A 20873-nucleotide genomic window follows, 5' to 3' on the forward strand; every position below is an offset into this window, starting at 1 on the left:
AGTTTTATATTCTCATTATTTAATTGGCTCAGTCGAACGCATGTGCTGTGCAGGTCTCCAGGTTGGGTAATGGCAGTCATCCAGAGACATGTTAAGCAGCTCAGGTATCCTTCATACTCTGAGTTACATAGCTTAGTGGTGCCTTTCCCAGCCAGAACACAGTTAGAGCAGAAGCAGCAGAATGGGCTCTCAACAGAGTTTGTGATTGACAGACCACTTTACAAGAAGGGCCTAGAGACACAGCCCTACTTGTCCCTCTAGTATTCAATTTTAGCTGCAGAGCAAAGATGATGCAGATCGCTCATTATCATGTTGGAAGCTCATTTGCATTGTCCTGTGAAGCTCTCAGCGGTGACTAAAATGTCTCATCATTTTAGTGGCTGAGCAGATTTGTGGTTGAAGTGCTATTTGGATGTGACACTTAATTTGGGAAGGTTTTTTGTCATTATATCTGCATGGACTTTTAACACTTGACTAATAAAGTTTTAAAAAAGAAAACTGGGAAAATGCTTCTTGCGAAAACATTTTGCACCATTGGTAGCCAGTTTTTCCCATTTAAAATGAACATGTGTTTATCAGATGAGAAGTAAAAATTACTATGTGTGGTGCAACCATGTAAAATGTGGTTCATTTTCACTGCCAATGCTTGTCATCTTATGCTGCTTTTGTTATTGACTATTTTCGGGTGTTCTCTTGTAAATTGGATATTTTAAGCAATGTCAGTCACAAAACTGCAATTGGCCGGTGACCAGTTCAGGGTGTACCCTGCCTACTGCCGCAAGACAGCCGGGAGAGGCTCCAGCATGCCCGCGACACTCGTGAGGATAAGCGGATTAGAAAACGGAAAGATGGATGGATGGATATCAGTCACAAGGAAAGACAAGGCATACAGTTGCCCATGCTCTTCACTAGGGAGGATGGGCTGACCTGCGAATAGCCAAAATCCACATATAATTGACAAACATTGAAACGCATTGCGGGAAAATAAATAACTAAATAAATTTATTTATGCCAGGGGATGCAAAATGAGCACATTTTGAGCGGAATGCGGATGCAAAATGAGCACCCCCCCACCCCCCCAAATTCTTCAAAAAACATTGATAAACGTTCATATTGGGATTAATATATAATATTGGGATTAAAACAAGAAAGAAAGAAAAAAATCTGCATATCTGCGGGTGTTGAATCTGATAGTTTTGGTTTATTTTTCTTCATGTAAACTTGAGTTAATTGTCAAGACGTTTAGCCTTCCATGTCTTGCTGCATCCAGCTGTGCTCTGTGTTTTTTACTTTGAATTTTTGCAGATAAAGACTTTTCTTTCCCCACTCTTGTGTCCTGTCTGCTTCTGGGTACAAATCTTACTCCTCGCATGACAGTATGTTCTGACCAGTTATGGACCCAGCAAGATGTCAGGGAGTTCATTGCCACGTCGAGGGAAGTCCTCTCACCATGGCCCCATGGGTCGACTGCAACACCTGCCCATCCCCAATCCTCCTTGGTCCCACGTATCGATCGATTTCATTTCTGGTCCTTCCTCCCTCCTTTGGAATCAGAGTCATGTTGACTGCGGTTTGCTGATTCTCCAAGATGGATCATTTCATTCCATTACCCAGACTTCCCTTTGCCCTCTTGAGACTGCGGACATCTTAGTGAACCATGTCTTCAAGCTTCATGGCATGCCCATTGTATATATACAGTAAAAAAAAAAATTCCTCGTCTCACCCCCCCTCCGGTGGTGTCTGTCCCTCATTCAGCTCGGGTCCTCTACCAGAGGCCAGGAAGCTTGAGGGTTCTGCGCAGTATCCTTGCTGTTCCCAGCACTGCACATTTCTGGACTGAGATGTCCGATGTTGTTCCCGGGATCTGTTGCAACCACTCATCTAGTTTGGGGGTCACTGCCCCGAGTGCTCCGACCACCACAGGCACGACTGTCACCTTTAGCTTCCAGGCTCTCTCCAGCTCCTCTCTGAGCCCTTGGTATTTCTCGAGTTTCTCGTGCTCCTTCTTTCTGATGTTTCCATCACTTGGGACCGCTACATCCACTACAACGGCTTTCCTCTGCCCTTTATCTATGATCACGATATCTGGTTGGTTCGCCATTACCATCTTGTCAGTCTGGATCTGGAAGTCCCACAGGATCTTCGCTCTGTCATTCTCCACCACCTTCGGAGGTGTTTCCCATTTTGACCTTGGGGTTTCCAGTCCATACTCCGCACAGATGTTTCGGTAGACTATGCCAGCCACCTGGTTATGGCGTTCCATGTAGGCTTTCCCTGCCAGCATCTTACACCCTGCAGTTATGTGTTGGATCGTCTCAGGTGCCTCTTTGCACAACCTACACCTTGGGTCTTGTCTGGTGTGGTATATCTGGGCCTCAATGGCTCTGGTGCTCAGGGCCTGCTCCTGAGCAGCCAGGATGAGTGCCTCTGTGCTGTCCTTCAGGCCAGCCCTCTCTAGCCACTGATAGGACTTCTTATATATATATATATATATATATATATATATATATTTATATTTATATTTATAAAATCCTAGTCTCACCCCTCGGGTGGTGTCTGTCCTCCATTCAACTCGGGTCCTCTACCAGACGCCAGGAAGCTTGAGGGTTCTGCGCAGTATCCTTGCTGTTCCCAGCACTGCACATTTCTGGACTGAGATGTCCGATGTTGTTCCCGGGATCTGTTACAACCACTCATCTAGTTTGGGGGTCACTGCCCCGAGTGCTCCGACCACCACAGGCACGACTGTCACCTTTACCTTCCAGGCTCTCTCCAGCTCCTCTCTGAGCCCTTGGTATCTCTCGAGTTTCTCGTGTTCCTTCTTTCTGATGTTTCCATCACTTGGGACCGCGACATCCACTACAACGGCTTTCCTCTGCCCTTTATCTATGATCACGATATCTGGTTGGTTCGCCATTACCATCTTGTCAGTCTGGATCTGGAAGTCGCACAGAATCTTCGCTCGTCATTTTCCACCACCTTCGGAGGTGTTTCCCATTTTGACATTGGCGTTTCCAGTCCATACTCCGCACAGATGTTTTGGTAGACTATGCCAGCCACCTGGTTATGGATTTCCATGTAGGCTTTCCCTGCCAGCATCTATGTACACACACACAGACACACACACACACACATCTATTTTCCGATCCGCTTCTCCTCACAAGTGTCGCGGGGGGTGCTGGAGACGATCCCAGCTGTCTTTGGGCAGTAAGCGGTGGACACCCTGAACTTCTTGCCAGCCAATTGCTGGGCAGAGAGAGACAAACAACCATCCACGCTCACACTCACCTCGGGCCAATTTAGAGTGTTCAATCAGACTTCCATGTTTTTGGAATGTGCGAGGAAACCAAAGTACCCAGAGGAAACCCACGCAGGCTGGGAGAACATACAAACGCAGGGAGGCCGGAGCTGGAATTGAACCCGGTACCGCTGCACTGTGAGGTTGACGCGCTAACCACTGGATACTGTGCCGCATATGTATATCTACTGTATATCAGGGATGCCCAAACTTTTTGGACCGAAGATCGACTTTTCGTTCAACCAACCTCCCGGGATCGCCCCTTACCGCGCACGCACACACACACACACACGCGCCATGATGAGAAGCCAAACACGGAAGCAAGCGATGCACTTTTGCAGCCTGTTTTGACTATCGTAGCTCACACGTACCGTTTTAAAGTGCTTCCCTCAGCCCTCTAGATTCCTATTCTTTGCCCGTGCCCTTGGTGAATTGTACACGAAGCAAACTCTGAATGAGAATAATGACGATCAAAGATATAGCGCAACAGCTCTGCAAGCTGTAATTGCAGACTGCTGAGTACGAACAACTTTTGCGTGACGTAGGTCACGCACCTCCATAGGTTAAAGATTTACCTCTTTTATTTTATTTTTAAAATATTTTTGGGGGGAAATGAGACTGATAGGATGATTCGGGTGCAGTGTATATGAATGCAAAAAATATATTACTAAGATGTACAAAGACACACAAATGTTTTTTTTTTTTTTTCTCCTCTACACCTTTCGGATCTAATTGGGACGAGTCCTAGATGTACCAGTAGATCAGGATCGACGTAATGGGCACCCCTGATCGATATAGATAGATAGATTGAGAGAGAGAGAGAGAGAGAGAGATTTAGAGAGAGAAAGAGAGAGAGAAAGATTTTAAAGACATGAAATACAATGCCTTGTTTTTATAGTGTATTCAAATGAGAATCATGATTCAGTAGTCTGTTTTCATCTACATTTAACCTAACACTCCAAGTCCCTGATGGTGTAGTGGTACACTCGCCGGAGTTGTGTGTGGGGAGCAAGGGCTTGGTTTCCCACTCAATGACGGTATGCATGTCGGTGTAAATGGTCATTTGTCTCTATGAATGACTATGAGTCAGTTCAGGGTGTAGTCTGCCTTCCGCCCAAAGTCAGCTGGGATCGGCTCCATGCAGCAACTCCCCGCGACCCTGTTAGGGATAAGCGGTGTTGAAAATGGATTGATGGGTCGATGGATGGACAAAATCCCATTTTTATTGGAATCGTTGTATGCAATACTAGCTTCTAAATGTCCACTTTTAAACGAGTGGAGTCACTTGCGATTGGTTGGGTGAACACACCGCATCCAAATTCAGCTTGCTAAAATCAGTTCCCAGTTCCCCTTTGGCACTTTGGCTCATCGATGTTTGATCTTTGACGATGACAATGGAGAAACAAAAGGCAGAGTTACAATGTGTGAGCGTCAAGGACCATCTGCTATTGATGTTTGGTCCTCCATGGGCATTGAATACTGGAAAGCATCAGTCACAACCATTTCAGATTTGAACACATTCATGTGACAGACAGAGAGGGGGAAAGACAGAGTATTAAGAGCCATAAAATACTCATCTCAATAACTGTCTGGGGAGTGCTCATAAAACCTCTGTTGCTGATTACAGAATTGTTTGTGTGCGTGAGTGAGAAGTGTTCCTTGGGGTTAACTCTGAGAGTTAACAGGGCACCATTGCTTCTCCTCAGCCCTCCTCAACAATAATTGACTTTTGGATGAGTGAGGAGGAAGGACCGTTGGTGAGAGGTGAAGGCAGAAGCTTGAGTGGACAAAAACAATTATACGAGACAGTTGACAGCAGCTGATTGTTTTTTGTAAATCCAGGTAATTTTGGGAGGAATCATTTCTGGATAGGTGTAAAAATAAACCAATACTGTATATATTTTTGACATTATTTGAGATCTTCTCTAAAGCTCTATGATTCATCGATTGAGTGGAAGATGCAGACAGTAGTACTCTGGGATACAATTTGATTAGGACTCCTTTCAAATAAAGCATTTACCCTTCGTGAAATTGTATCTTGATGAAGAGCTTCAACATAATCCACATCAAGGAGGCTCGTAATGACGATGGGCCTAAGGCAGTGGTTCTCAAAGTTTTGTTACCATCCATCCATCCATTTTCCGAACCGCTTGATCCTCACTAGGGTCGCGGGGGGTGCTGGAGCCTATCCCAGGCCGGGGAGAACATGCAAACTCCACACAGGGAGGCCGGAGCTGGAATTGAACCCGGTACCTCTGCACTGTGAAGCCGACGTGCTAACCACTGGACTACCGGGCCGCCAGTTTTGATACCAAGTTCCGCTAAAATATTAAAAATTAAGCACGACAAGTACCACCATGATGACCAACTAGAAACGGGCAATATCACAATATATACATGGCACATACATGACAGTGAAACTCTTCTACAACGAAACCTACATGGGCGAAATACCCCCAAGTGTGAAAAAATCTTCATGCATGAAAGCCATTCCCACTTTTCTGCTCCCCCTACAACGTAAAATCCCCCTGTTCCATTGTACAAAATAATTTTCGCTCTTGCCTCGCGACGAGATTCACGACAACGAAAACAAGCCTTCCGCAAAAGTCTAATCCGACCTCAGCCCGCCACAGCGACTCTTACTGCTTCGCTCCGAAACAGCAACAGCAACCACCACACTGGTTTACACATACACAGTTGTACAGGAAGTATTTGTTATTGTTAGTTTCAGATGCAGCACGAATGTTGCATTGCTAAAATGGCTAAAAACGGACCTTTGCATGCCAAGGAGTTAAGAAAAGACGACCTCTGACGCTTGAGACAGGGTAAAGTGATCAAAATTAAAGATGGAGGAAGCAAAGTAAAACACATTATGCAAGACATTGATGTAAGTAAAACTGAATGCTGATCATAAATTTCACAATTTCTTTCATGTTTTTTTTCTTTTTACACTGGCTATGTGAAGTGTCAAATAAGTGTATCACCTCCGTGAGCCATCACCTTACCGTGGTGGAGGGATTTCAGTCCCAATGATCCTAGGAGCTGTCTGGGGCTTTATGTCACTGACAGTGTCACCCATGGCAAACAGGGAATGGGTGAGGGACCAGACAAAGCACGGCTCAAAGACCCCTCATGAGGAATAAAATTAATGGATCCAAGTTTCCCTTGCCTGGACGCAGGTCACCCGGGCCCTCCTCTGGAGCCAGGCCTGGAGGTGGGGCTCGTTGGCGAGCGCCTGGTGGCTGGGCCTACACCTATGGGGCCCGGCCGGAAGGCTCAGCCCGAAGAGATAACGGGGGTCTCCCTTCTCATGTGCTCACCACCCATGGGAGGGGCCAAAGGGGTCGGGTGTAGTGTGAGCTGGGCAGCAGCCAAAGGCGGGGACCCTGGCGGTCCGATCCTCGGCTACAGAAGCTAGCTCTTGAGAATGTCACCTCTCTTGCAGGGAAGGAGCCCGAGCTGGTGTGCGAGGTGAAGTTCTAACTGGATATAATCGGACTTGCCTCCACACACAGCCTGGGTTCTGGTCCCAGTCCTCTCGAGAGGGGTTGGACTCTCTTCCACTCTGGAGTTGCCCACGGTGAGAGGCGTAGAGCAGGTGTGGGCATACTTATTGCCCCCCGGCTCAGTGCCTGTACATTGGGGTTCACACCGGTAGACGAGAAGGTTGTTCCTCCACCTTCGGGTGGGGGACGGGTCCTGACTGTTGTTTGTGCGTATGCACCTAACAGCAGCTCAGCGTACCCACCCTTTTTGGAGTCCTTGGAGGGTGTGCTGGAGAGTACTCCTGCTAGGGACTCCCTTGTTCTACTGGGGGACTTCAATGCTCACGTGGGCAATGACAGTGAGACCTGGAAGGGCGTGATTGGGAGGAACGCCCCCCCCCCCCCGATCAGAACTCGAGTGGTGTTTTGTTATTGGACTTCTGTGCTCGTCACGGATTGTCCATAACAACTTGTTATATATATGCACTTTGCACCAGGACACCCTTGGCCGCAGTTCGATGATTAAGTTTGTGGTTGTATCATCGGATTTGCAGCCGCATGTTTTGGACACTCGGTTGAAGAGAGGGGCGGAGCTGTTAACTGATCACCACCTGGTGGTGAGTAGGCTCCGGTGGTGGAGGAAGATGCCGGTCCGACCTGGCAGACCCAAACATATTGTGAGGGTTTGTTAGGAGAGTCTGGCAAATTCCCCTGTCAGAAAGAGTTTCAACTCTCACCTTGGGCACAGCTTTTCCCATGTCCCGGGGGAGGCAGGGGACATTGAGTCTGAATGGACCATGTTCCGTGCCTCTATTGTTGAGGCGGACAATCTGAGTTGTGGCCGTAAGGTGGTTGGTGCCTGTCGTGGTGGCAACCCCCGTACTCGCTGGTGGACACCAGTAGTAAGAGATGCCATCAAACTGAAGAAGGAGTCCTATTGGGCCTTTATGGCCTATGGGACCCCAGAGGCAGCCTATGGGTATCGACTGGCTAAGCGTAACGCAGCTTCGGTGGTCACTGAGGCAAAAACTCGGGCATGGGAAGAGTTCGGTGAGGCCATGGAAGCCGACTTCAATACGGCTTCGAGGAAATTCTGGTCCACCACCCGATGTCTCAGGAGGGGGAAGCACTGCACCACGAACACTGTGTACAGTGGAGATGGGGCACTGCTGACCTCAACTCAGGACCTTGTGAATCAGTGGGCAGAGTACTTCGAAGACCTCAACTCCACCAACACGCCTTCCTTGGAGGAAGCACAGTCTGAGGACTCTCGGGTGGGCTCTCCTATCTCTGTGGTCGAAGTCACCGATGTGGTTAAAAAGATCTACCCGCAGTTCCTCAAGGCTCTGGATGTTGTGGGGCTGTCCTGGTTGACACACCTCTGCAACATCGCGTGGTCATCGGCAGTGATGTGTTCCTGAGGCAGTGATGAGGACCGGCTCGAGGACCGAAGGGCGGTCCTTGGTCCTCGGCCTTGGCCTCGGAGTCAAGTCCTTGGTCCTTGGCCTTGGCCTCGGAGTCAAGTCCTTGGCCTTGGCCTTGGCCTCGGGTTGCCGGTCGTCGGTCACAACGAGGGATTAAAGCCTCTAATCCTTCGTCCACAGGTATAAAGTGGGCCAGAGGACCGCAAAAATAATGAAGAAATCAAACAAAATCCATCCAGGGAAACCCACGTTGATGACTTTCTCTGGCCCTTTCAGAGGGGCAGGGCTGCCACTGACTGTCAGTACAACGTGTAAAGAGCGGCATCGCAGTTAGTTTCAATCACGGTTCGTTCCGTTCGCGATCGGCAGTTTAAATAGCGCGTAAAGCCTTTCTGTAACAGTGGTGTCTTCTATTTAGTTATTTTTGCACAGTCGTCACGTTTGTGTAGTCGCACTAGAATGTTTTTTTGAACCAAGTAATTTGCGTTCCAGCTGGAGTCAATAATGTCGGCACTTCACTTCCGGGTTTGGCCGTTGGGATTTGGAGTCCTTTTGCTCGATTCCAGTTATGTTTGCTGAATGCTTTCTCATGTTTGGAATAATGAATATTGATAATATTCCATCCATCCATTTTCCGAACCGCTCGATCCTCACTAGGGTCGCGGGGGGTGCTGGAGCCTATCCCAGCCGTCTTCGGGCAGTAGGCGGGGGACACCCTGAATCAGTTGCCAGCCAATCGCAGGGCACACAGAGACGAACAACCATCCACGCCCACACTCACACCTAGGGACAATTTAGAGCGTCCAATCAGCCTGACATGCATGTTTTTGGAATGTGGGAGGAAACCGGAGCACCCGGAGAAAACCCACGCAGGCCCGGGGAGAACATGCAAACTCCACACAGGGAGGCCGGAGCTGGAATCGAACCCGGTACCTCTGCACTGTGAAGCCGACGTGCTAACCACTGGACTACCGGGCCGCCCCAATATTGATAATACATAGTTTAAAATCATGGTTGATGTAATTATTTATTATTATTATTGTGAAGTTGAAGGTATTAATGTAGTATTAGTGGTAGTGGTAATAATAGTAGTACTCAGAGAATGTTTAGAGATTCAGCCATCTCGTTACCTCTGCGTCCCGTGTCCGAGACGCATAATTTTCCCACGGGACGCATAGTTCCAAATAATGTGCGTTTTTGGGACGCAAGGAAATTTCTCAGTCAAAACAAATAAACAAACAAAAAAAAAACTACGGCTAGCCTGAGGATTTCACGGTAACAATCGTTACCGGTAGCGTGTCGTTTCCGTGGCGTCATTTTAACGGTACCGAAAAAGAGTTTAACCATAAAAGTCACCGCACACGAGTTGACTGTGTGATCAACGCGATTTCACTGTGCCTGTATGTGTGTTTGTGGTGTGGTGTGGTGTGTGAGTGTCTTTCTTCTAATTTACTTTCGTTTTGTTTTGTTTTGTTTTCAGTGTTGGGGGGCGGGGGGTGGAACAGATAACGTTATGTGCACATGCAGGTTGCTATTTTAGTCCGGAAACTGAGGAATCGCGCATACATAATTGTATGTATATGTTGTTGTTTGTATTATTATCATATGCAATTGAATAAGTAGACCATTTCAGAATTCGAAATTAGGGACTCTCTCAATGCATAATGGGACTCAGACTCATGTTCTACTTCTTCCTTTCATAACTTTGCTGCTGTGAATTGGGAATTTCTCCATTGCGAGACTAATAAAGGTTTTCTTATCTTATCTTATACTTTTCTGATCAGCGAGTCCCTGGGACTCGCTGCCAGTAAACTGTAAAATTATCACTGCAGAGATTACCGCTTTTTCTGCACTCAGTGATTGACTTCTATGCAAAGTCATTTCTCAACTTGTCTTCCGTGTCACGTCATGCCTGTTGAGTGTTGATTTACTTCATATTAAGAAACTACTGCACTAAAACATTAATTCATGAATTTATATCATATGCTTTTATTTTTGTTTTTCTCAGTATAAATAACACGTACCCTGACTGTTCTACTCTTTGAATAAAAACACTTCATTCAAGCGTTATTGAGTGCAAGGGGTTATGATGGAGGGGTGTTGCAAATCATGAAGACCTGCCAAGTGGTATGATAGCATTGTTTTATACATGTCCTCGGCTAGGCCTCAGCTTCAAAATCAGTCCTTGGTCCTTGGCCTTGGCCTCGGAGGCAAGTCCTTGGTCCTTGGCCTTGGCCTCGGAAAATTTCTCAAGTCCTTGGCCTTGCCTCGGAAAATTTTCCAAGTCCTTGGCCTTGGCCTTGGCCTCGGGTTGCCGGTCCTTGGACACAACACTGGTCATCGGGGAGAGTGCCTATGGATTGGCAAACCGGGGTGGTGGTCCCTCTGTTTAAAAAGGGGGACCGGAGGGCGTGTTCCAACTACAGAGGGCTCACACTCCTCAGCCTCCCTGGTAAGGTCTATTCAGGTGTGCTGGAGAGGAGGGTCCGTCAGGAAGTCGAGCCTCAGATTGAAGAGGAGCAGTGTGGTTTTCGTCCCGGCCGTGGAACAGTGGACCAGCTCTACACCCTTAGCAGGGTCCTCGAGGGTATGTGGGAATTCGCCCAACCAGTCTACATGTGCTTTGTGGACTTGGAGAAGGCATTGACCTTGGGGAGTTTTGTGGGTGGTGCTTCAGGGGTATGGGGTACCGAACCCCCTGATACGGGCGGTTCGGTCACTATACCACCGATGTCAGAGTTTGGTTCGCATTGCCGGCAGTAAGTCGGAATCGTTTCCAGTGGGGGTAGGACTCCGCCAAGGCTGCCCTTTGTCGCCGATTCTGTTCATAACCTTTATGGACAGAATTTCTAGGCGCAGCAGAAGCGTTGAGTGGGTCCGTTTTGGTGGCCTCAGTATTACATCTCTGCTTTTGCAAATGATGTGGTACTGTTGGCTACTTCAATCAGGGCTCTCCAACTCTCACTGGAGCGTTACGCATCCGGGTGTGAAGCGGTTGGGATGAAGATCAGCACCTCCAAATCTGAAACAATGGTCCTCAGTCAGAAAAAGGTGGAGTGCCCTCTCCGGGTCGCGGAGGAGATCTTGCCCCAAGTGGAGGAGTTTAAGTGTCTTGGGTTCTTGTTCATGAGTGAGGGCAGGAAGGAGCGAGAGATCGACAGGCGGATTGGTGCAGCGTCTGCCGTGATGCGGACCTTGTATCGGTCTGTCGTGGTAACGAAGGAGCTGAGCCAAAGGGCGAAGCGCTCAATTTACCGATTGATCTATGTCCCAACCCTCATCTATGGTCACGAGCTATGGGTCGTGACCGAAAGAACGAGATCCCGAATACAAGCGGCTGAAATAAATTTTCTCCGCAGGGTGTCCGGGCTCTCCCTTAGATATAGGTGAGAAGCTCGGTCATCCAAGAGGGGTTCGGAGTCGAGACGCTTCTCCTCCACATCGAGAGGAGCCAGATGAGGTGGCTCGGGCATCTGATTAGGTTGCCTTCTGGGTGCCTCCCTGGTGAGGTGTTCCAGGCATGTCCCACTGGCAGGAGACCTCGGGGTCGACCCAGGACACGCTGGAGAGACTATGTCACCCAGCTGGCCTGGGAACGCCTCGGGATCCGCCGGGAAGAGCTAGAAGAAGTGGCTGGGGAAGGGGAAGTCTGGGTGTCCCTACTAAAGCTGCTGCCCCCGCGAACCGACCCCGGATAAGCGGCGGTAAATGGATGGATTGATGGAAATAAGTGGATGCTTATACTTATGCACTCTTGGAATAAAAATAAAGAGTACACATATTTGTTTTGTGTGTGTGTGTGTGTGTGTGTGTGTTTACAGCTGAGATAAAATTTGCTTTCGTGAAAAGTCCCCTGTTGTGAAAGGTTTCACTGTAGTAAAGATTCTGTGGTGTCACATTTTACTATCATGCCCCCTATCGTCATTTGTCATCAGCAGTAAACTACATGTTATCAGAGTGCCAGAGAAAGCTTCAGTGGGTGGGCAATAGCTTTCACTCCTCTGTCTTATGCCACACAACTGTCACCAGGCGGCCAACTAAGAATCAATAAGGAAATGTGAATTGTTGAATTGTCATCCTATGTTACAAACATACGGCGCAAAATTAAATTAACATTCAATGAAAATTTACAAATAACAGGTATGTGAATTAATTCTATTACTTTGGGAAAAAATCAAGTAAAAACACCAAAACTGTAGTTATTAATAACTATTTAGAAAAAAAAAGCTTCAAGGCATGCTGGCTCATTGTTACGCCGTCACACGAGATGCTACCTCAGCTAGCGATAGCAAGTTTAGCTATGAGCTTTGGTTGGCTAGTACTGTCTGCTAAACATGTTGCGGTTTCTCTCCTAAGACTTCCCCAAGACAATGATCACATCCTCCTTGGCGGTGAATAAACTGCACTTCTCCCTGGTATCGTTCTCACAAAGGGAGTACAAGGAGTAATTGACACAGGGAGAGACAGAGAAGCCATGCTCATTGCGAAGCTAACCAAATGAATTCGTAAAAGACAGGAATAAAGTGCTTGGCTGACGGAGCAGTTAGACTTCTACGGCTTCACAGAGGTGTTGCTGGAATTGCATTAAAGCAGAGCAAGTCCAACTTTAAACAGCAAAATAGCAGACAATTTAATAAGTATCTGGTGGGAAAATTAACACAAAATAATGCTCCGCACACAGCAGTCCAGGAATAATGTTCCGGGTCCCATACAACAGCAGGGAGGAGTGGCCAAGAAGATTAAAAGTGGTTAATATTTAGGATAAGCGATTCAAAAAAATGGATGAATAGTATATTCAATGCTTATATTAGACATGTGATTTGTTTTCATCATAGTTTCAATTTTTTGACTTCAGAGATGTACACAATAAATGTTCTGAAAATCACATTAGAGTCAAGCTTTTTTAATTTTATTTCATTTTTGTTCATCAATATCTGTCAGAAACATTTTTAGGTCTCTTAGTTTGATATCTACATTTGTGTCAAAATATGTAGGCTGCTTCTGTTTTATTTGATACTTCTATGTAGCAGCACTATTGAATAAATTTCTCATTTGATACAAGTCGGTTTAATGTATTTTCAAAATGAATTGAGAAAAGGTAAGGAGCGGAATTAGGACATGACACAAAAGTTGAAAAGTAAAAATGTTTTATCCACGAAAATACTACAGTAACTACAGAGAGCAGGGTTGGATGCAGAAGACACGCAAAGGAGTTGACACTCTCAGTGGGAGAAAGCTTGATGTACTGACAACGTGTCACTGAGTACTCCGAGTTGATATACTGTGAGACATCAAGGCTAGATGACAGAACAAAGATACAAAGAAAAAAAGAGCCACAGCAACTGAAACATTAATGAGGAACAGTCATAATTTTTTATAAAATAACTGAAAATATATATTGTGGTATATCGTGATCGTGATATAAAATGGCCAATATCGTGACAGAATGTTTTTTTTCCATATTGTGCATCTGTGATGCACATTTTAAAAACCAGTAGTAGCAGGATGGCCAGCCATGACAAATAGATGCCAAACCACGCACACTTTGCGAGATTTCGGTCAGGTGCTGCGGACCTAAGGTAAAACCACTTTTTATCGTGACCAAGTGAGACATGTGCAAGATGAGAGGCTTAAGTTTTTAGTTTGTCACTATGAGTTGACTAATTTTTAAATTTGGAATTGATTAAACACCTCAAGTGAACTCATCTGACACATTTCTCGGGCTGGACACCCCTTCGTTTTGAAATGCGGTGCAATAACCACTTGGTACTCCAATTTTTGACATGTCAATATTCCCAAGTAGTTGCTAGCTGTTCTTTCAAGATACAGTGCAGGAGATTAATCCAACATATTCATGACTGCAATCAATGTGAAATTCTCTCGGAACATCCTGAATTGATTCATGCCTGCAATCAATGTGAAATTCTCTCGGAACATCCTGAATTGATTCATGCCTGCCCGCTCACAAAGGAGATCATGCGGTGCAGTATGGGTGTGTTCAGTCTGCTACAGTCTTGCCAGAGCTCGGGCAGCCTTTTCCCTCTTGCTGTTGGACTTCCCTTGTACAGCTTACACTGGCCCGCTCTCCTGGCAATGGGAACCCATCTCTCCTACCGTTCTGGGCTCTGCACGCTCCACATCTGACACTTTGAGTCTCCTTTAATGCCTCAAGCTTAATTTGCTCATTCAGTATAATCATACACTGTATACAGTAACATGGCTGCCTTTTTGGTGTCTTGGACATCGTCGGCTTCTGTTGTGTTTTAACTAAACAAAGAAATGTATTGCCACGTCTTGCAAAAGCATGTTGGGTCCACAGTGCATGCTGATGTGATACCAATGCCAGACAATACTAGTGATTAAGTGGGTTTTTTCCCCATCTTCAGTCCAAGGAAAGCGACTGGAGATTTAAGTGCTAATTTTGCAGATTTGAACCTAACTCAGAACTTATTAAAAGGAAAATATAACAGATTTCTGCTATGTTGCTTTTTTGGAGGTGGGGCTTGTTGCAGCTAGCAAGGGCATGATGACAAAAGGCCTTTTGAAAAGGAGAAAACAGTCCTGTCACCATCTTTAGCTGCTGCCCAGTTTCACATTCCTCCAAAGGTCTCAGGGGCTATTGTAGCTTTTCAGTGTTCTTGTTAAAGGCTTTCTAATGCAGCTTTGTGGAACCGTTGCAAAGCATCTTTGCCATTTGTCTGAAATAAGAACAGGAGCGCCCTCTGAGAGCAAGTAGTTGAGCATTTATTCTGTTCAAAAAAAAGCAGAGCTTGAAACCGCCAAATTCAAAATGGTCTCATTTTATAAGACTTGCTTGCTGTCTCGATTCTGTGTGTGCCCAACTCGCTTTGTGCCATTGAAGTGTTCACTCTAATTGTTGTCTTTCTGTCTTTATGTTTGCCATAGCCATTAATCATGATTCGCTCTGCTGATGTACTTTGTACAGCATAGTAACTTTTGCTCTCGTATTGCTTTAGGACCTGGGGGAAAAAAATGAAAGCATCCATACCCTTTCTGGTCCTACTTCATGCAATTGTGGTCCATTGCCTGAGAGTGGTATCAAAGAGAGGCTCAGGTAAGTTTTGTACTCTTTATATGTAACATAAACTGCAAAAATCCAGTGACCAACAAACTAAAAGACGGCTACTAATTAACTATTGAGCAAAAACAGGTTGAGCTGGGCCACATTTGTTGTAAATTTTATATTCCAGCATTTGTATTGGAGTATTGGAGTGCACAAACCTAATCCCACTCTCCCAAAATAAAAATAAAAACTACAATGAAGTAAATCTCTTATCCGGCATCTGTCAATCCATGACCTCACAGAAATGTGTTTGCATTACGACAAAATATCCATAACACACAGACTAGAGAACGTCTAACCAGAGGAGCGGAAGCTTCCTCCTACTTTGTATATGCACTTTGATGTGGTATATAAAGTACAGTTTACAAACCAATTTATTAGTCATAGTGGTACATGGTTTTTGGACTCTCTCCCTTGTCAATCTCCCCGCCTCAAATTCATCTTGAGAACATGTCAAAGAGAGAGGGAGAGAGAGAGAGAGAGAGAGAGAGACAGACAGAGCTGGTAATATATTATGAACCCAAAAGCTCTATCATAACCAATAACATATTACATGCAACATTAAACCCTCGTGTGACCAAAATAAATACAACTGCCTCACCAACACATAATGTAAAAGGTGCGGTTTTCAATAGCATCACAGTATTTCAGTCATAAGTCAACCGTCTTTGAGTCAGTGGCCTCATTGATATTGCCCCCATTTGTCTGGAGGTGCTAATAGTGCATGAGCAATCAGGATTAGATTTTAATCCTTCAAACTGCTTTTTGGGACACTCATTTGCAAGGTCTATGTTGTCTCTCCAAATGTTTTGTAGAATAACCTTTTTTTCAAGGGATCTGATAGCTATATCACGAGAGGACATTTTCATCCATGCATTTACAACACAGGTGAACTGTTAACACCAAACCCCTTCGGTATGTCCTCAAGCATACTTCTCGAAGGTTTTGGCGATGCTTAACTCGGCTTCGCCAGGGACAAGACTTTTAAACAGGAACAATTCTGATTTTTTTTTGACAGACCTCCACTCTTTCACCAGCATCCCTCTCTTTATGTTGTCTCTTCTTTCTTTATTACAAGCCATGTTGTTTAAGACTGCATGCACGGCTAAAATCAGACCACTAGATATTGTATATGTAATAGCAAGTGACTAGTGACTGAGGGTGAATATTATGACATGGAAACACATATTTCGTTGAATCTGATGACATACCGTAACTCTTAGGACCCTGTGTTTGCAGACAGGTGCACGTGCGCTCGGTGTAAAAACTGGCAAGTGTTCATTTTCATGCCGGGGCAAGTCTAGATGACAGTGTTTGGCAAATTGACAGACCCTGTTTCACATCACTGGCCGTTCTGGCGGACCAAGGGCATTTTTTATTATGCCACCAGCGCACCAGGAAATTTGATGACAGAAAGTAGACTAGACATGGGGAAACCAGGTCCAAGTTGTGGCACAGGCTGTGTTTAATTTGATGTAGGTTCAGGCAGACAGATTCTGTGCTCCGATGATATGTGTCATGGATGTCATCGTATTTTATTAATAAATATGACATCAGCGTGCAGCTGAATGATTGTAGAAATCAGTAAATTGAATACAGTGTTATGATCAAAGTCGCTGGTGGTGTCGTGGTACACCTGTTGACTTGTGTGCGGGCAGCGCGGGATCGGTTCCCACTCAGGGACGACGTGCCCTGTGACTGACTGGTGACCAGTTCAGGATGTAGTCTGCCTTCCACCCGAAATCAGCCGGGATAGGCTCAGCACCCTCCTGCAACGCTGTTCATGATAAGCAGTGATGAAAATGGATGGTTGTTATTTTCAACCCTCATAAATTTTTCACAGCACCCCTTTTCTGTGGCACAACTGATGTGTGTTTGTGTGTGTGTGTGTGGGGGGGGGGTAGGAGAGTTGTTCACACACAGTCGTATGGTTGGGGGTGGAAGGCAGTCTCCAATAGCACACTTTACAGTGACCAAATTTACATAATCCGCAACTGGAGAGCTTCTTATATGGTATTAACATATTTCGTGTGCGCCATTTTCTCCATTTTCACCTGCCCTGAATTTAAAGGGAATGAGAGGAGCCTCTTTGATTCGTCAGAAATCAGGTCGGCTGTATTCATGCCCACAACGGTGCAAACGCCCAAACTGTGTCTAGCTACGAAACTACCAAAAGAAAACTCCACCCACAGTTAGACTGCACTTTGAGTGAGATGTGCGCTGGATCTGAAAATATGGTCCTAAGTCATCTGAAATTGGATTGCATCAAAACTGAAGTTTTACTGTCATTAACTACCGTCATGTTGAATGTTAAATTGTGCTCCACATCACCTGTCGCCGGAATCTAGTTTCATTTTAGATGTAATTATATTATCCACCCCTCCACCCCATTGCAAAATTGTTACACGGGAAATCCTTAAAGAGCAAGAAGATGCAAATGAGTGTTCATAATTGTCTCCCATGAATTTCCTAATCAAATGTACAACCAAAGTGGTGAAGTGTTAATAACCCCGATACAATTACACTATTTCATGAACTCCCTCCAGGATACCCAATCTTTCTTCCAATGCCATCACACACCTCTGCTCACACCCTCAGGGAAATTCTAGAGCAGATGTGTCAAACATACGGCCCGGGGGCCGGAACCGGCCCCAAGGAGGTTCGATCAGGCCCACAGGATAATTTAAAAGTGAAAAAATGCATATATATATGTGAATGATAAAAGTAAATTGCACATTTGTCTAAGGAAATCTAAGGTGCTTCATGAAATGTTTTGGAAAAGATATGGTCATTAAATTTCAACATGTTCCTAATGTTCTTGTGCTTCTTTAGACCAAAAACAAAACAAAACAAAACAAAACAGGAAAGACATATTATTTTGGTTATTTATAGCAGAGTATGGTAGAATTTTAATGGTCGGACCCACTTGACATCTACCGAGGCCGTATGTAGCCCACAATGTGAAATGAATTTGACACCCCTGTTCTAGAGCACTACTATCTGTAGGAGATCTATTTGAGCGGTGGTTAGTTCATAATCATTAGAATTAATTTGTTTTATTGTGAATTACTGTCACCTGTTGCTTGGGGTCAGACAGCAGACCGTAGCACTGGAGTTATTGTGATGTCCGAGGTCCTGCAACTTGTAACGACCTGCGGCACGACAATAAATGGGAATATTTGTGTATGACGGCTCTGGCATTTGGACAAACGGTTTAATTTGATTGCTCATAGGATCAAACAGTGTTACAGTTGCAGTCAGCCAAGCGATCAGAACCGGTGTGGACTCTTCATCGATTTTACAATTTTACTTGGGTGTTCCTGGGATGCATTGAAGTGATGCATGGCAGAGGAGCTCTGTACATTCAATTACAGGGCAGCTAGCTAAAAGTACTACAGCCCAAACTGACCAAACATGACAAATACAAATATTATGTACAGTTGTGATTCCCAACCGGGGTGTCCTGACGCACGAGTGTTCCTCATTGCCTGCTGCCACATGCCGGCTCACCAAGTAAGTGTGGAGATTTGCTCTACCACTTTTGTACTTCAGCACAGTTGTACCATTTTTGCTTATGGTATATTAAGATAAGGCTCACATCTTGCCACCCTACTCCATAGCCCAAACATATGGACATGAGATTTTAATCAGATGTACTCAACAGCCAGAAATTCCTGCAACTCCTTCAATGCTGGCTTCTTGGCAGCCCGCCTGATCAGTTTTCATCTCATCTGTTCATCAATTTCAGAGGGATGTCTAGTTCTTGGTAATGTTACTCTTGTGGCATATTTTCTCCACTTGATTATGACTGTCTACACTGTGTTCTATGCTGTATACTTCATACCTTAGAAATGTTTTTGTACCATTTTCCGAATGATGCCTTTGAACAATGCTGTCCCTTTGATGCTTGGTCAGCTCGTTGTGGAGCTGACACGTAGCAAGGTGGTGGTGGACCCCAAAAAGCAGGCAGGAGGGAGGAGCAGCGTGTATTTGAAGAATTGTATTTAAAACAAAGAAAACAACATCCAAAACAAACAAAGTCCAAAGTATCAAACAAAAACCATGATTAAAGCTAAAACATAACAATGAACTAAACATGACAGAAACTAAGAGCAAACAGCAACACACATGACAGTAGCAAAAAGCAACAATGACCCGACACTGAGTGTTCAGGCTGGGAGTCCTTTTAAAGCCTTAATTAGCAAATGGCCAACAGGTGTGCAGCTGCCGGGGGAGCCCTACAGTGCCACCTGTTGGTCCCTAAACCGAATCATGACAGTACCCCTCCCTCAAGGGACAGATCCCAGACGTCCCAAAGTTGTCCAAAAACTTGCCTCGCCGGGGAACAGGAACTAAAAGCGACGGCAATCCTTGCCTCGCCGCAAAACAGGAACACATGCGACGGCGACCTTCGCCTCGCCGAAATACAGGAACTATAAGCGACGGTGACCTTCACCTCGCCAGGGAACAGGAACAAAAGCGACGGCAATCCTTTTGGCTGGGTGTGGCCTGACATGGACGGAGCTCGACGTAACGGGGGACATGGAACAGCCGGACGTGAACAGGGGCTCGGCCTGACGTGGGCGTGGACGGGGCTCGGCCCACCGTAGACGCGGCTTGACGAGACGAAAACAGGACAGCTGCATCACCAGCGCTGCCTGAAAGGGAAAGGGGTTTCGGCCGCAGACGCGCTCCGCCAGGCACATGGTGGAATAGGGACCAGTCCTTAGTACCTGCGGGGTCCAGGTGGTCGGGTCATTCTGTCACGTAGCAAGGTGGTGGTGGACCCCAAAAAGCAGGCAGGAGGGAGGAGCAGGGTGTATTTGAAGAATTTAGTGATGGGTCCAGCGACACCGATGCGTTGACGCGTGCGCCGGGCTCACAGAGCAAACCACGTGTCGGTGCATGTGCTGCTTCATTACGTAACGTGATTGACACGTGAACTGCACCGGCGCAGTTTAGACTGCATCGGCTGCATTGACACAGTCCAGGCTGCTAATTGACACATCGGCTGCGTTGACACAGTCCAGGCTGCTAATTGACACGTGAACTGCACCGGTGCAGTTTAGACTACATCGGCTGCTTGGCACATTCCAAGCTGCGCCACTTAGTCCAGGGGGCGTCGACTCAGTGCAGGGGGCGTTGACGCAGCAAAAGCCCGCACAGTGTATCCTAAGGAAGTGCGTCTGGCGACACGATGCCGATTGCCGAAACAAGCCAGACCTCACCCTCGCTCGAATAAAAATATATGTTTGGGCAATACGGAAAACACACTGATTATCAGAAAAAATGTGTCCGTCTGACTTCGAGCGTCATGTCGGCTGTCATATAATAGGCTATTATTATATGAGAAGTGCTTTATGAACGTTTGTACTGTACGTCATACTCCAGTTGATTGAGAGGTCCCGCCTATAAGGGGGAGTTCCAGAAAGTGACTGCGAGTGAGCACACCGCATTTTTGATGACTCTGCCACGTTGCTAATAAAAGTCAGATAAAACGTAAACCTTGTCTGCTGACCATCATTACATCGGCTAGGCTAGTTTAGCTGTTGTCGTAGTTCAAAGCTTAATATGTGGCGTGG

At 45.9% G+C, this 20873-nt stretch overlaps 1 protein-coding gene across 2 annotated transcripts in view; it reads left to right on the forward strand.

The window, feature by feature from the left end:
* LOC147211532 (interleukin-1 receptor accessory protein-like 1) overlaps positions 1-20873 on the forward strand; it is a 223483-nt gene that overhangs the window by 11785 nt on the left and 190825 nt on the right. For both annotated transcript variants that reach the window (XM_086128247.1, XM_086128249.1), the window contains exon 2: positions 15185-15282. In XM_086128247.1, the coding sequence (XP_085984373.1) occupies positions 15201-15282 (82 nt within the window). In that variant the 5' untranslated portion in view covers positions 15185-15200. The remainder of the gene's footprint in view (positions 1-15184; positions 15283-20873) is intronic.

Source organism: Hippocampus guttulatus, chromosome 1 (genome assembly GCF_054856545.1).
Source record: "Hippocampus guttulatus isolate MCC_2025c chromosome 1, RoL_Hgut_1.0, whole genome shotgun sequence".
Lineage (NCBI taxonomy): Eukaryota > Metazoa > Chordata > Actinopteri > Syngnathiformes > Syngnathidae > Hippocampus > Hippocampus guttulatus.